Consider the following 17,681-nt stretch of genomic DNA (forward strand, 5'->3'; position numbering starts at 1 on the left):
GTTCAATTATAATTTTTATTCTGTTATTAGATGATAAAAATGTTTATTGAAAGTTAATTGAATGAACAAGAGAATTCTTTGTGTTTTGAATTGAATTTTGTATAATATATATTATATAAATATTGTATTAATAGTAATATATATTAATATGAGGATCAAAACATTTCTTATGAGTGAGATACAAAAAAATTGTTTATATTTTATAATGCTTTATGATGCGTGTTTAACCGCTATGATAACTTAGTTTGAAGAAATAATCAAATATTTTTCTTTTTATATTTGTAAAAGAAAATTTAGTAATTTAAATATTTAAAAAATAAAAAAATGGTAAATAATTAAAGAAGTAGATAAATAAATAAATAAATAAATTCATATCCCATTTACATTTGTAAAAAAATAATGTTATAACTTAAAATTATATTACTATTGATAATAATGTTATAGAATTATATCACTACTGATGGACAATTTTATATAATTAGGATGACATGTAAATTGAATGATTGGCGCAACGATATCTCCATTATAATAATTGAGATGACACAACAATATTTTAATGATTCTTATCATTTGTTTGTTGAATCATAATAAGAATAATACTCGTAGATCAACAACAAAAAATTTTTATGAATGTTCAAAGTATCTTTGGGCGATATTTCACAATATAGGCAGTGTGACCTACTTTCTTAAGGACAAAGAATTCGATCCATGTTGCGGAGAAGGTAACACTATCCTGAACGAATGGGTGAAAAAGATCATAGATCACTTTCTAATCTTTGATTTATTAAATTACTTCTCATTAGATTTTATCGATCACATGTAATAGAAATAAATTGGTGAACGAAAGAGTAAATAATAAATGTCATTATATCGTTAATTTGTGAAAGTTTTTTACATTTTCGTTTTCTTTCAGAATGAAAAATGAATTTGATTCTATATATTGACATATTGAATGCAATCATACATTTAATACAATTTACCAATTCACTATTGAACTTTGTTTTATATTTTATATGCCATGAATGATACTATTTTAAAAAGGACATATAATTAATTTGGAACCAAGTATAAAACAAAAAAATATATAATATATAAATGTGTTTGAGAAAAAAATTTTTACATAATAAAAAGTATTATGTAATAAAGTTACATAAAAAAGTATTATATGATAAAGTTTTATGTAATGAAAATAATGCAATAAAAAAAAATGTATGTGTTGAAAAAAATAAAAAATAAAAATAAAAATGGGAACAAAATTGTATTTGATTTTTTAGAATAATTTTTCTTCTTTTAAATGAAAATTCTAAATAATATTTCATTGATTTTACGTGCATTGTTATTTTTTATGTATATAATAATTTTTTATAAATTTTTTTATTTATTAGTAGAATTATAATTATATATTCTGTCATAAGTAAGGATTATATGATTCAGGAAATACTTACACCAGATAATGTCAGAAACGGCGCCAAGAAATAGATTCGAGCACCCAGTTTGCATTCTGCCGCCATTAGGATAGAAATCTACATCACCCATAGGCTGCCAAGAACCCAAACCACCGAGCAATAGTTGTTCACCGTTGCTGTGTATAACGTCAACGAAATTCGCATCTGTTTTATCGAGTCTGGCTCTTGGATCCTGAGATTCGAATAATGGCCCTGCTGGATCTAATCCTGTGAATATCGAAACTTATAAACTCTTTGAACGTTGAATATATAACAAATTTAAATCATAACTTATAATACATGATATACATAATAATGTAAGTTTAATAGTATCATTATATTCAGTATATAATATATATTGATAATAAATAACAGTTTTAATTTCATAAAGATCATAAATGTCAAATAATCTTAATTAATGTAAAATTAACAAGTTTAAAAAGGAATTCTATAACTTATAAATTATGACTATAATTATGAAAAATAAAATTATTAATGATCATTAGTTGTAAATTATTATGTAAAAAGATTCACTTGTTACAAGTATAAAATTAAACAAGCACTTTCACACTTGCTTTGAAAAATACTACTTAAATAAATTTTTCATGGTCTAACTTTTTCTTTTGTATTTTTATTATCTGAAATTATTTTAACATTCATGCCACTCATTTTATAAAAATAAAAAAAAATTAATCCATCTTGAAATTTTCTTTTAAATTTTAAATTAAAGAGACTATCTTACATATATCATCTTATGTATCAAATCTTACGTATTAAATTAAATACTCACAAAATTTCAAAATTATACAACGATCTTTCCAGTCATTTGCATATTAAATCGTTATTTATTCAATTCTAAATAATCAAAACGAATAAAATAAGCAAAAGTTCAAGATCTCTAAGTGTCTAAATGAAAAGTTATAGAAAAAAAAAAGAAAGAAATTTAACATACTCAAAAAAAAAATCAGAAAGATAATTTCTTTCGTGTTCAAATAGCAGAATAAAAAAATTTCGAGTTGTTGAAGAAAATATGATCAATATCGTAATTTCTGGTGAACGGTTATCCCATTTGAATATCGATCAAAAGGTTGCACAACTTTTACTTTCTCGTTTTCCATGTCCAAGATGAGTTCTTACGTACGATTTTCATTTAAATAATGAATCGTTGCATAAATTAACGAATCCATGAGAACACGATTAACACAATAATTCTGTCAATCAATCCAATTTATTGTAATGGTACACACATATATATATAGATATGTGGTAAGAATGATTTCTGAAATCATAAATTTCGTTCAAGGTGGACAGGTGTGAGAGAATGTGAGGAAAAAGTTTAATCGATTCAGAGATTAAATGAGAAAATCGCAAGTGGCTTTTTCGCTTAATTGGAAACTTGGTAATAAATAATTGGACGGTTTGAAAATTTTAAATTTGATATAACATGATCTAAGTTAATTATTTGCAATTTAATCGTCGTTTCACGAATTTGTTATATTTGTAATTTTGGTGAAAATAATTAACACACAGCGTTTAATATTTTATTCTGAATATTATTTGAGAAACGAATTTTTCGAATTATTATTTTCTTTCATTTTACTCGTTATTTTTCATTTCGAATGGAAGAATCGTGATTCACGAAGAACAGCAAAAATACATATTGCACAACTTTTCGAATAAATAGAGAGCAAAGAAACGCTTATTAACGAGTTGTAAATAATTGTACGAGATGTTGCGTAATCACTTATTACCTGTGATCCTGGATACGTTGCCCAATTCGGCTCCAGCGAATCCAGCAACGTGAGCACCAAGGCTGAAACCGATCAGGTGAACCTTCTCCAAAGGCACGTTCAAGCTTCTTACTAATTTGGCTAATTGACGGCCAACTAAACGAGTGTTGGCTGCAGCCCTTACGTAATTAGGGACTGCGCTTCCTGGACCCCAGTCGACGCATACTGGAAAAAAGAATAGAATTTCTTAAATTTAGAATGCTTATCTTTTTTTATTTTGTAATATTTATTTTTGAATTTTAACAAATGTCAAATTCTGAAATTCTTTGAACTTATTGATTTGTACTCTTTAATAATTGTCAAAATATTTATTTTTTAAGTGAAATTAGAAAGTTATACATGCTTTGTACAAATTTAGTAGCAGATTTATTCATCTTCTAACGAGAATATCTTCAATTGTACATTTCAAAGTACAAAGATGAAATACTTTAAGTAAAGAGGATGATGTAAATTATTTATTAACTTTGAAAAAATTAAATTTATCTTTTTATTTTATTTTTTTTTATCTAGAGACTAAATATTACATATATTCTATGAGTAATGAAATATGGAAATAATAAAAATATTAAGATAAAAAGAGAAGTATAATTAATTTGAATATCTTGAAGGCTAATTATCTATATTTAAAGATTGGACAAAAACATCTACAAGAATCGATAATAGCTTAATCTTCTTCTTTGCAGAATTTAAAACTGTTGATTGATTATAATTTATTCAAATTTCAAAATTTCTTGAGTCATCTTGAATGAAGATCAAAGTACAATGTTAAATTGTCAGAATAAAATTATTTTCTCAAGGTTCTTTGAAACACAGTTTTTTAACAAAAAGTACACAATTCTTATATCTTACTTTTATACTTGTACTTATCCTTAAAAAATATAAATAAAATTGATTTACTTTTTTAATAAAGAATTTAAAAAGAAAATACTTTATAAAAGAAAAAAATATATAAAATATTATTACCTATATTACATTCATGCACAGTCATCAGGGCAGACCTCATCTCGTAAACCCATACATGGTCACAGCTGGACCCAAATCCGTGTACGATTACTTTGGTGGGTAAATCAGGATCTATGGCACGGTGTGCGTTATCGTTTATGTCGTCGGCAGGAACCTCCATTGGGATCGACCTCGCCTTCCTGCTACCGTACACCAGAAATCTGCAAAGAATAGAAATATTTCTCAGTTCAAATGCTAAAAATATATTAGAAAATATACAGCAATGATTCATTGAATAAAATTCATAGATTTTCAATTTGAACAATGCCTAGGAATTTATAATTAAATTAATTATACAAATGTTTTGAGAATGATAGCTTCTTTTTTGTATCAAATGTATTTAAACTTCAAAAATTCAAATTTACAGACTAGATGTATTAACTAGATTAAGATAATTAACAAATATCAGATTTTCCTTTTTATATAATATTCTTTGATTATTGTACAAGTAAATAAATAAAAATATTCTGCGAATACTGTGAGTAAATATTATGAACGCTGTTTTCAAATATTAGCTATACAATAAAATTAACGATTCGATTTATTGATGGTCTGTTATTTGTACTTTTCTTTATAATATGACATAAAAGTGCTGTTAAAGGTAATTAGGACATTAAGTTTTAACATGGTGTATTAATTTTTCATTAATAACTGGTTTATTCTATAAATAGAATGTAATCATATAAATATAATTTATTAATAAATATTTGCATAAAGATTAATTTGCACAACTTGATCAAAGCATATTCTCATGAAAGGGAAAAGAAAATGCTAAAACGTGTATTAAAACATTTTGATTGAATATTTCTTGATTATATTTTTATCTCTAATCAAAACAAATACAGAAGTTGGTACACAAAAATTTTAATTGAAATTTATTTATTAAGTTATAAGCAATTGAAGTTTGCGTTAGATGAAATGAGAGAAATCTCTATCTCTATCGCACTACACCATTTTATTTCTGTCTCTTTATCTAACACAAACTTCAATTGGTTATAACTATATTTATAAAGAAAACTTTTACTATAGTACATCAACGAGATCAAAAAGTAAAAACTAACTGTTAATCTTTGATCATTAATTACAAACTTTTTTTTCTAATTCTTATGTAGTTACACAATAATAAAATAGTACTATACTTATAAACTTAATAATGACTCGATAAAACAAAAAGTAATGAAATAAAATGAAAGTAAATGGAATTCATAAAATATTTACAATCTCATGCAATTTTCAATTTTAACAAATTATGAAATTATGAAGATGAAAAATGATAAACAACTTTTTACTACCATTCAATAATCCAATTCAATCACTGTAAAACAATATAAAAATATAAATATGCATATAAATAAGATAATTATTTACTATTTTTCTCAACAAATTTTCATAAACTCTTTTAGATAAATTTGTAGATGTACGAAAATGAAAATTCTCAAATCTCGTTCACTCATTCTATTGTACTTTTGAATCAAATTGTACTTTTTCTTATTGGCATGTACCTAGTGCCGACATCTTTGGGTGGAGAGGGTAACATTTCCAGATAGCTGAAGGGCCCCGTGTCCTCGAAACAGCCAACATCTTCGTAGCAGACCTTCGATACCTCTCTCCTGGTCCTGTGATGCAATTTCTTGTGCAAAGTCCATTGTCTCATTGATTCGACGACCGCTCGAAATATTTCGGCATCGTTTTTCTCGTCCGCGGACTCGTCGAGAGGCGTCGGCCATTCTTGTGCAACCGCCGGATCTCCTGCAACAGATCGATTATTTTAAATTTTTTAACTCGATCTTCGAATAACTCTTTAATATCGCAAAAGTGTAGCATATTGATTTATGCATTTCTACAGCAGATAGTTATTTACTTCTGCTTTTATATTGCAAGTGAATATTGTTAAAATAATTATTAACAAGAAATAATGTATGTTAATGAAAGTCTAAATATATATTGTGAAAAATTTGAAATTACTATTATTGGTTTCGAAAATACGTATGCATTTTAAATTTAAATCTTTCTTCAATCGTTGAAATATCTTTCTTGTAAATCAAACAAAAAATTTCTAATCCATTAACAACATTGCGTCAATGCGTCAATATTTCATTTGTAATTTTTTTTTTCTTTCTTTTTTAACAATATGTCGTAATTGTGAAAGGGAATACGTTTAATATTTCTTTGGATTCCTTTCAGCTAGAATTAACATGTAAAAATTTACATTTTAGAAATTTTTAAAAATATAAATTACTAAACTTAAATTGCAAAAATATTTTTTACGTATAATTTCAGAATTATACTTTCTTCTCCTATTTAATCTTTTTCTAATAATAAAAACTGTTAATTATATAAAGTCTGCAATGTGTATACATATTTAATAAATTCCCTCTAACGATAAATTTAATATTATACTTTTCTTGAGTATTTAATTCTGCTTCGAATTTTTTTTTTTTTTTTTAATTAATCAAGAACATGTACAGAATAACTCTTCATTAATCAATTCCAGAGATAAAAATTAACATAAATTGCTTATAATTTAATAAAAGCTTTGACCGACATTTATACATATATATATATATGTATTGTGAAGTTTGCGTTAAATGAAACGAAATGAAGTTGTCTTCATTTAACGCAAACTTCTGCAGATATTTACGTCTTATAAATAAATTCAATTCAGAGAACCGTTAATTTAAATCGAATTCGAAAAAACTCTGCATCTGAACCAGTTTATCGAATTTTATCTTCGTTTGCTGCTCAATCGAGCTAACAAAACCGATCGTTCCTCAAATTATTTGGAACGAGATCGGTGTTGTCTTGAGACGTGGTTGCATGCATCGTAGGCCGGATTGATAGATTCGTGCAAACCTTTGTAACGGTTTCTTTGGCTCGTTGCACTGTTATTAGCATGACGCCTGAATAACAATCTCCTGGAACGCGAATCAATGATTTTTTTTTTTATTTTTCTTGGACAAACCTGTTTCCTCTTTCTCACGGTGTCAATGTGCGATCGAGATTCACGAACCAGAAATTTAACGGTCCAAACTGGGTCGATCCCTGTATGAATGTTGGTCGAATCGAGCAACAAGAGTTAGATTTTAAGTAAAATATTTAACAAAGTAAATATTTTTACTTTGTGAAATGATATATAGTATTATTGTATTATTAATTATTTTATCGTTAATATCAGTAATTTAGCATTTGGTTATTTTAAAAATAATTTACAGGGTAGATAGAAAATTTTTTATTTTTTGTAAGAAAAGTTTAAGAAAAATTTAATGGCTTTCCATTCCAACTCTTAAAGATTTTGCAAAAAGTTTTAAACATAATAATTATAATTATAAACTTCGAATGATTGGATCCAATGATTGGATCAATGATCTATGAACTTTAGCACATAAAGAAAGATGAATATTATATAAAACCATTAAGATAACTTTCTAATTATGATTTTTTAAAAAAATTAAAGTAATAAGAAACTATTTATTTATCTAAGATTGGTATTAAAAATAAATCGAGATGACACGTACAAGTTTCCAACGAAATATTAACATATTATTTATCGACTATTTCCATCAATTCTTAGAAATAAAACCTCAGAATAATAAAATAAATTTCTAAATTAATTCACTTTTTCTCTTTCTTTCAAGTCAAATTTACATTTTCATGGATAACCTAACCTATATTATTTTAATCTAATTTAATTTAATTTAACCAGACTTAAAATATCCAAATTCGATCTTAATTATTTATTCATTTGGCACACGTTTCTTCTCTTTCTATTTGATTACCTTCAAATCGAATTTCACGAAAAATCATACGAAACTTTATCGTAAATACACCAAAGATGATACTACCATATACTATTTATTCATTCAGCACCGACTTATTTCTTTCCTTAAATTCGTAAAAATAAACGAATGGATCATTTTCAAAGTAACCTCACTTTTGTTTTTATTATACAACTGAATCGAAGATTCGATTCGAAGAAGCACGGCCACCTCGAAACTTGTCCATCGAGCTATCGCGGTCCCCAATATTCGTGAGAAGGGAAAGTTAGGTCTAGGTGATCGATAAATCGATTTCTCAACCTGTCGGTCCACGAACATTAGAAAATTGCGGAAGATTTATCGACCAATCTCTTCTGCAAGACGTGCAGAAAGTGTAATTAGATTCGCATTTAATACCAAGATCAAACCAAGATATCGAAGATCTTTTAATATTCTTTTGCTTGCTAGAATGTTTCCAATTAAATATGCATCGAAGATCAAAGATTACCGTTTTTGACATTACACTAATTGCGCGTGTTTGCAAGTTAATTTCCTACAATTTTCGCAATTAAGTCGAAGAATTATACGTAAGGTAATTTTTTACAAAGAGTGTAAGCGTATTTCAATAATTCTCACGATTTTGAAAGTTTCTTTTTTTCTTTTTTAATTTATCGATACTTTATATCAGTATTCTCTAAAAGATTAATTAATTTTTTGGTATTAAGCGATCTAATTATGTACTTGTAATTTCCTATATCGATTTAAAATTCTTCGAGACAAAAACTTTTATTTGTGATAGAAAAAAATTTGAAATTGTTCCAATTGAAAGTACAGAATGTACTACGTACGCGATCCATGGAACGTGTTAACCTCGTCTTAGAATTAATCTAGACTCACCTGTCATTCGAGGATTACAGGTCGAGGAGTCGCCAATCAGGATTGCGACTGTCTCCTGAACTTACGACCTAGATTCGTGTGTAAAAAAAACAAGGCAAGGGATCAAGCGTTATATCTGGAAGAATAACCATCTCGAGAAACGAGTTCTTGGGCAACGGTTCCTCGACGTCTTGGGAACCCATAAAATAGACGGAACAATGAAACGACGCGCCATCTCTGGAATATAATTGGAACATCCCGATGAGATAATCCTCTAATGCCATATTTGGTCGTCATACGTTTCATATTTTTCGTGCAAATGTTCCACTTCTCACTAAAGCTGAAAAAAAAGTCGTTTATTCTTTGATCTCTGTGATTTGAATTGAATTTTGCGCCAAAGAACAGCTCATCGTGAAAAAATGACGAGAAATTGTGAAATTATTAATGGATTGAAGCAAAGAATTGTAAATTTACGATTAGTTCGGTATGATCGTATAAAAAAATTATAGGATTTATGGTTATAAAATTTTTATCAATTCTGCCTAGTCGTTATTCCTTGATTTATAACTATATAACAAAATTTCTGTCTGTATATCATATTCCGCTTCTTACAACAGAGTGATGTTTTATGAGTAATTTATGAATGAGTTATTGACAAATACATACATGTAATATAATATAAAAGCTAAGAACATTAATCACGTGGCTTCTAATTACGATAAATTGTTACAGTTTTTATTCGAATTGAAAATAATAAAGCTCTAACCTATTAATGTTTCTTTTTTATTCATTAAACGATTACGCTAAAATGAAAGATTCATAAAATAGAATCAACTAATTAAACCTAACCTAATTCATTAATTTTTAGTACAGAATTTTTAGTATAGAAATGTGTTTAATTATTACAATCATCTCCGCTATAACGAAGCGTATTTATAACCTAAAAATGTTTCGACAAAAATTTCTCCTCGAAATATCTTTGAAACTAAAATCAAACAGCGATAACACTTAATAAATAAAAACTTATTCAGATGATTTCAAGAGCGATAATTGTTTGTACATATTGCACACATGCTTGAAAGGAACAAAGGTGGATAAAAGTAAAAGAAAGAAAATCGGGCGAAGAAAGTTGCTCGGTATCAGTGGCGGTGGGTCAGAAGATAAGAAAGAGAAACTCTTTTTATTCGGCCGGCCGACTATCTCATTAGAGATCGGGAAACGAGGCGGAGGCGGGGCGCCTGCGATAGGGCAACCGCCACGGATGAACCGACCAGACCAGTCTGAGCTGGGGAGAAATTCGGAAAAAGAAAGCCAAGAGGAATCGGTCGTTAATGGTCACCTAGACCGGAGAGCGGCTCGAGTTGCTCGAGTTTTTTGCCTGTGGAGCGAGCGGCTGTGCAAAAAATACCGCGGTCTCGAGCGAGGGATAGGAAAAGGGAAATCAAGACCGTTTGACTCGAGTTGCCTGCTCGATCCCGGCCACCTCGTTTGTGATTTGGTCCGCGATTTGAAACGGTGATTTGGATTGAATTGAAGTAAAAAAAAATTGGTATATCGATCGAGGCTTGTTTTTATTATATAGATATGAGAAGATCAAGTAGACTGTTTTTTGGCTTTGGGTAAAAGTTGTATCGTAATTTTTAATAATTGGAAAAAATGGATCAATTTTATTTGATTTGTAATTATAGTTTAATTATAATTTAAGAATTTATTTTTAATTACAATGTTACAATGCTTTTTTCAAAAATAATTTTTCCATATACAAATTGCTCGTTAGCAAAATTTGCATTAAAATAGAATAAAGAAAAGAGGATGAATGAAAAAAAAATGGAATTAAACATGAATGACTTTCTAAGAGTGATTATCTAATATCTAATCCAGTATGAAGGCTATGTCAAGGTTTCTATATAGAAATGAATAACAACACCTTGCATCGCATCTGATCGTTCTACGCATCCTCAATGACGCACGTGTCGCCTCGATAACGAATCAAAAAACAAAACCAACGATGTCGAACGGATATTCAAAGCGATAATTTCTCGGTTTTTTTTATAGTTTCGTCATCGATTATCGCGAAATGGAGAAATTTTTCCTTTTGGAAATTACATCGTGACAGCTCTAGCGAAACAATGTTTGATTGGTTGACAAACAACGATTGAAACGCGCTATTCAACACGTTTCGTTGAATTTCTTTTTCGAGAAGTAAAAAAATATAGAGTTGACAATTATCTTCGTTATTGAATTTTTTTGAATCGAAGATTTCCTTTTCAAATGCCATTTGTCTATAAAAATTTGTATATTATATAGATTATAAAGAAGTTTATAGTTTTCATCGTTAAAAGCTATTATCAAAGGAAATTATATTAAGATAAAATTGGAATATGTGAGTAAAAATTAATAAAAATTTTATTTATTGCTTTATTTATCTACTTGTACATTTCTTTGATTTATTTTTTAAATGTTCAAATTATTTTGGTAAAAAAAAACATATGTATTTCATTAATTCTTAATATAAAAGTAATGTTTGAAATTCATAATTGAGGTTAAGTATTAAAAATGCCATTTTACTCCCATTAACAATGACATTTACGTTAAATTTAATTATACAATTTTAAATAGATAAATAAAGTTTTTAAATCAATTTTTCGAAAATTAGAAAAAAAGATATAAAGTTCTCTTCGAAAATATGAAGTAATCTTTTATATTATGATTTTAAAGTCACATATTTGTATCTTTCATTCGATTTTTCGGCTAAAATTTAAAGTACTTACATACTATTCTTTTGTAACCAATTTTACAATGACTTTCTCCTTTTCGTATCAGAATATTTTATTTATTATTCATAAAATTTATTCAAGATTTATCCACTTATACATAGAATAGTTTCCATTATTATTTCATTCATTCATCATTATCATTAAATATTGTTCATTTATTTATTTAGAATCTGTGTTTATAATAATATTCTCACAACAAATACTTATTGAAGAAAATTTTGTTCAAGGTCGAAAAATAAATTGGGTCATAGTTTATTTTCGATCATTCATCATTTATTATTATTGTTATTGAATATTTATTCGTTTGAAATCTGCTTTAATAGCTTTAAAGCTTCTATTTCCTGCATCACGTCGTTTATGGAGCAAAACCTATCAATTGCACACCCGTTAAAGTCGTTACATCGATGCGTGTATTCTGCAAGACAGGCTGGGAACGATTAAATTACACCTAATCATTTAATGAAATGGAAAACGTCAGAGAGAATGCATCTCTATCGCGCGAGCTCCACTTTCTGACAGACTTCCTTAAAAATTACCATTGATACATCGATTTATGTAATTCACAGGAAGTGTCTGTTTTTTATTATGAAATAGAAGCAGCAATATCGACCTGAAAATGGCTAAAACCGAGTAACTCTTTTTTCTTCATTCATACAACTTTTGTTCGATTTATCTTGTAACACGATTTCTCGAAAATCGTGGAAAAATTATCGATTCATTATGAAAGTCCAAATTGTTGTAGAAAACAATTTTTTTTTTTTTTTGCTGGAATATAATGCTGGAAAGAAAGATTTTCTAGCAATCCATCATGAGATACGAGTAATCTGCATTAGGATTAATAGGTTCTATATGCAATTAGAGAATGACGAAGCTGTAAACTGCTTTCGATTTATAGGGAAAAAAAAGGAAAAAATGTTATTTCTTTTAGTTTCTTTTAATCTTCTTTAATCATCTTTCATGATTTCCTTTCTTAAAATCTCTTCAGTTTTTAACAATTCTATTTTCTTTTTCCTCTGTTTTTTGTTTCTCCTCTTTAACGTCCTATCCATTTCTTTCTATTTATTTTTCAGACTTTCTTCAACTTTCTTCGATTTTTTATTCGCCTCTATCCAACGTGAATAATACTAGAATCGATCGAAATCGACACGTAAATCGCATACGTAATCGATCCACAATGGATTCCTTGGGATTCGAACACGATCGAAACTTTCGAAATCGGTTTGGAAAATTGCCTCACCTTCAATGACCGTATAGGAACACCTCTATGTGCATTTACGGTTACGTATACGTACACGTTCACAATGTTGCAATCCTTTGAATTAATAATTCAACTACGGCGACTTTATTCGAGAGGAAAATCAATAATAACTTTGATTTTAACTTTGAGATTTATTTAGAAGAGATATAAAAAATGAATAAACGAATATAAATCAATTTCAAATCCTTGGAAATAATTGATAACGTGTATCTGATATTTTCCTTTAATTTTTTTAAATTGATAATATTCATTTTTCTTCAACGGTATAATTTTTAGAATTTCTTTTTCAGGTTTACAAAACTGCTTTATTTAAAATTTTTTTTCATATGTAAAACCTTTCCATAATAAAACTTTTGTTGTTTAGAATTTTTCTATTCTATTATATTTGTATTAAAGTAAATTAAATCTGATATTTTTCTTTAATTTTGTTAAGTTTATATTTTTTTCATGTATTATAAAATCTTTTTATAATAAAATTTCATGTCTGTTTTTTAGAATTTTTCTATTCTATTATATGTGTATTAAAGTAAATAAAATCAAATATTTTTCTTTAATTTTGTTAAATTTATAAGTTTATATTTTTTTCATGTATTATAAAATCTTTTTATAATAAAATTTCATGTCTGTTCTTTAAAATATTTAAAATATTTCTATTGTATTATATTTATATTAAAGTTAATTAAATCTATTTTTCTTTAACTTTATTAAATCATAATATTCATTTTTCTTTGACAGTACAATTTTTAGAATTTTTTCAGTTAGATTTGCATTATCTTAAATTTTTTTTCATATATTATAAAATCATGTTTCATAATAAAACTTTTGTTCTTTAGAATTTTTCTATTCAATTTGTATGAAAATAAATTAAATCTAATATCTCTCTTTATTTTTTTTAAATGATAATAACTGTATTATCTTAAATTTTTTTTCTCTACGTATTATATAAATTCTTTTCATAATAAAACTTCCGTTCTTTAGAATCTTTCTATTCCGTTATATTTAATATCAAAGTAAATTAAATTATCGTGACATTATTAGTATTATTGTGAAGCTTAGTTTCTGAACGAACGTTAGTTTGGAAAAGATCATGCATTTAAATGCATACGTGAAACGAAGATGCAATCAGTTCAGAGATTTAACGGTACAAAGACGTTTTAAAAGCCGCAACGGGATTCCTTCAGAAATATCGCTTGCATTAGTGCAACGGTGATATTTTATGCAGTTTCTTAACAAGAATTCCGGATGTAACTCGAACGTCATAATGTCAACCCATTATTAGCACGAAGCTTAATCTTCGTGAGAGACAGGTTTTTCTTTTCAATAAAGAAGAAGAATAGTAATTTAATACCAATTTTCAAGATTGGATATGTAGTAACAATGGAGAGACATAAATGAAGAATATGTTTACACGAGTCTTATACCTTAAAAATCATAACTCGCAATGTATTACAGTAATCTTCCTTCATAAAAATGATTCTATGATTTTCTTAACAATATCAAGATAAGGATTAACCATTTCGGTTTACATCTTTCCTTTCATGAACTTGAACTCTGCTCGTATGAAAAATGACCCCAACGTAATAATCACAACTTTTATTATATTTATTATATTTACGAGTATTGTACGTTGTTTAAATCTAAAAAAAATATATATATATATATTAAAAAATCCTCCGTTTAAATGTTTCATTAGTCTCAAAAGAATTAAACTATTTATTGCACGCATCGCTCCAATTACTGCATACCTGTTACATATTTTTCACGTTTATTACATATCGTTCATACAAATTCACTCTTGAGACGTTACACTAATCCTATATCTTCTTAAATTTTTCTTTTCGTTTATTATTATTATATGAAAAATCTGAAAGATAAAATAAAAAATTCAAAATTTTTCCTTTAGAAACAACGATCTTTGAGAAACAATTCCTGCGTATCTCACCTTCTGCCGTTTGCAAACAAAAAACTGTAGATTACCCAACGCCATTGTGTTCCGACGTGACAATCGGATTCGAGGAATTTTCCGGATAAACAACTGGGGAACAATGGCACAAGGGAGAAACAACAGCTTCTTGCAACAGCTCGTTCCATTTGGGTCACAGCTGGTGACCGTGATGGTGTCCACCACTGGCATACTGGTTCTTCTCGAAAAGGGACGATCGAATATCGATAACCAGTATGTTATTCAGGTTGGAGATCGATCTTAAAAATCAAGCTGGTTCGCCAAGTCGAGGTTATCGAACCGTCGCATAACTGGCGTTCTCTTATCTAAGGACCGGTATATCTCGTTCGTAATCTGCTCTTTTCGGACCCAGACTCACTTTTCACGACCCAAATTTGACGATGGACGGGATCGAAGATGGTAAGACGAGTCGATGATTGGTCTTTGTAAAAATTGCGACGAAAATATCCATATTTTTCGATAATTTCCTAACCTAACCTCCAAAGATTGGAATAAATCATTAAAACATTGGCAAGATTCCGCGATATCAAATTCGTTACTCGGATCAAAGGCGAAAAAATTCCTCGCGATATCTCGACGTTAAGAGGAACTTGATATTCGAACAACGTGATATTTCTCCACTGCCGATAACCACCGCGTATAACCTCGTCGTATTAATGCACCGATCTGGTTACGGTTAATGAGAGGCGGGAACGGATAGAAAGACCTTGAGACTAGATTTATTATATTCTCGTGAACGGTGAAACGAGAAAGGCGTAGCTGCGAGGAATTGGTAACTTTCATCGATCGTTATCGCTGCGTCCACTTTCAGCGTGGATCATTTTAGATGCAAAACGACCAGAAGTTCGCCTAGATCACTCTTTTTCTCTTTCAAATAATCAATGGAAAAAAAAAAAATGACACGACGTTAACCCATCGGCTCGTTTCGATCACTTTCTTTTCGGTTTCAAACTCCTTCGCATATTCGTGAACCGAGCTCTTCCGGTTCTGACACACTTGGACAGTTAACAATTTCTTCTTATTGACAGATTTCTATTTATAGGTTAGGTCGTAAATGAAATGATCGATTTCACAAAACCACTCAAAAAAATAAAAAAAGAATAGGTTTTCTTATGGGTTTAAAATTCGGCATAAAATTATGAAATTAAAATTATTATTAATACATTAATGAAATTATCGAAAAGGATTAAAAGAGGAAAATAAGAATCTTTCATTGGTGTAAAAAATTACGATCGATAAAATATGACTATAAAAAATAAAGGAATTGTTCATAACAATCGATTAAATTAATTAATATAAGTGGTGATTTTAACTTTAGACCAATAATTTTATTTAGAATTTGGCTATTAGCATATCTAACCTAACCTAAAAATTGAAACGTTGCCAATCGAAGGATAATATTTTTATAATTAATATTTAATATCTATAATATAATATAATTAATATCTACTTGGTTTCGGAATAAATTATCTTTGTATACAATGTTCAATGTACCACAGGGCATTTAAAGATCGATTTTAAGACAAGGTTTCGTAACGGCTTTTCATGCTGGATACCGGACATCAGGTCAAGAATTCAGTTTTAAGGTCACGGATATAGGGACACCAGATTATCGGTGCCAACTGAGAATAAGAGAGTAACGGTGTCCCGCATTCGACATTTTCCATGAAGAGACGTGGTCAAATAGAAACTAAAAAATAGGGGGAAAAAAAAAAGAATCGAGATTACACAATGACCTTAAGGAAAGACAATAGACTTGATACTTGAAATACAACTTCAACTATACTTGCTTGGTAATGTTCTACTTCAAATTATATCTTTGAATAATTATTCAGATTCTCGTTTATTATAATAGATAATAATCGAATTATAATATTTGAAAAATATTATAATATTTCATCTTGGTAGTTCGTTGGCATTGTTGCTGGCAGTTTTTCTAATTTTTTGCCTATTTCAATTTTTCTACTTTCTCATAATACGGTTAATTTAAAAAAAAAAAATGAAAGAAAATTGTAGAATATAAATTTAAATCACCTAGAGAGAGAATTAAAAATTCAAGGTTAATAATAATCTGATATTCGAGATTGACTAATATGAATAAGAAAACCAGAAGTATTTGTAACAACGCGGTTATAAATTAGAACGATCACAACCGCAAGAAGAAGTCGGAAGATCGTGAACAGCTCTCACTGGTCAAGCTGAGCAGCGATAAATTTCTAACCGGAAGGCTGCTTGAAGAGGAAGACGAGAACAGAAAGTCAACAATGGCTGCACGTTCTTTCGCAATTTATACGCTCAGCTTACTTCGAATGTTCATCGCGTTTTCCATTTCCTTTTTCGGTAATTCGAATTTAATATTGGTTAAATTTTACGATCACAAATCTAGTTTATATTGCAATAAACACAAAATCTAATCTAATAATATATACTTTAATACATCTCAGTTATATAATAATTTTCTTTTAATTATAATATTAAAAGTATAATTATTTTCTATCTAAATAAATATTAATTAATTACAATAATTGATTTTATAATTATTATATTAATTTTATCATTTTTAATATAATTGCATAAGAAAAAAAATAAAACAAAAAGTCCGAAACTAATCGATTTAATTGCTTTGATAGTTCTATTATATAATAATAGAAAATTAAAACAGGTTCCTTTATATTAATCAAAATAAATAAATTATTTATTAATATTTATCGATTTTAAATTAATGAACTAGAAGAAAGAATGAAAAATAAAACAAAATAATTCCAAACAATTAGATAATATATTTTTTTATGCTGTATTAAAATTATCAAAAAAA

The 17,681-nt window shown here is 28.0% G+C and overlaps 1 protein-coding gene and 2 long non-coding RNA genes across 6 annotated transcripts in view; 2 read left to right on the top strand and 1 right to left on the bottom strand.

Annotated features, from left to right (window-relative positions):
• LOC108000457 (uncharacterized) overlaps positions 1 to 17,681 on the bottom strand; it is a 31,163-nt gene that overhangs the window by 4,247 nt on the left and 9,235 nt on the right. Inside the window, exons 2-6 of one of the 4 annotated variants that reach the window (XM_028667876.2) lie at positions 8,890 to 9,208; positions 5,740 to 5,986; positions 4,199 to 4,398; positions 3,197 to 3,400; positions 1,446 to 1,673 (exon numbers count right to left, since the gene is read on the bottom strand). In XM_028667876.2, the coding sequence (XP_028523677.2) occupies positions 1,446 to 1,673; positions 3,197 to 3,400; positions 4,199 to 4,398; positions 5,740 to 5,986; positions 8,890 to 8,896 (886 nt within the window). In that variant the 5' untranslated portion in view covers positions 8,897 to 9,208. Of the gene's footprint in view, positions 1 to 1,445; positions 1,674 to 3,196; positions 3,401 to 4,198; positions 4,399 to 5,739; positions 5,987 to 7,199; positions 7,224 to 8,013; positions 8,554 to 8,889; positions 9,209 to 17,681 lie in introns of those variants that run through there. The other 3 variants (XM_062086375.1, XM_062086377.1, XM_017060797.3) reach the window with 3 other exon arrangements.
• Positions 9,205 to 13,086, top strand: LOC133667473 (uncharacterized). The gene is made up of 2 exons (XR_009833023.1): positions 9,205 to 11,251; positions 12,716 to 13,086. It is a non-coding gene; the product is annotated as an uncharacterized LOC133667473 (long non-coding RNA).
• LOC133667474 (uncharacterized) lies at positions 15,087 to 17,388 on the top strand. The gene is made up of 2 exons (XR_009833024.1): positions 15,087 to 15,265; positions 16,366 to 17,388. It is a non-coding gene; the product is annotated as an uncharacterized LOC133667474 (long non-coding RNA).

Source organism: Apis cerana, linkage group LG16 (genome assembly GCF_029169275.1).
Source record: "Apis cerana isolate GH-2021 linkage group LG16, AcerK_1.0, whole genome shotgun sequence".
Taxonomy (NCBI): Eukaryota; Metazoa; Arthropoda; class Insecta; order Hymenoptera; family Apidae; genus Apis; species Apis cerana.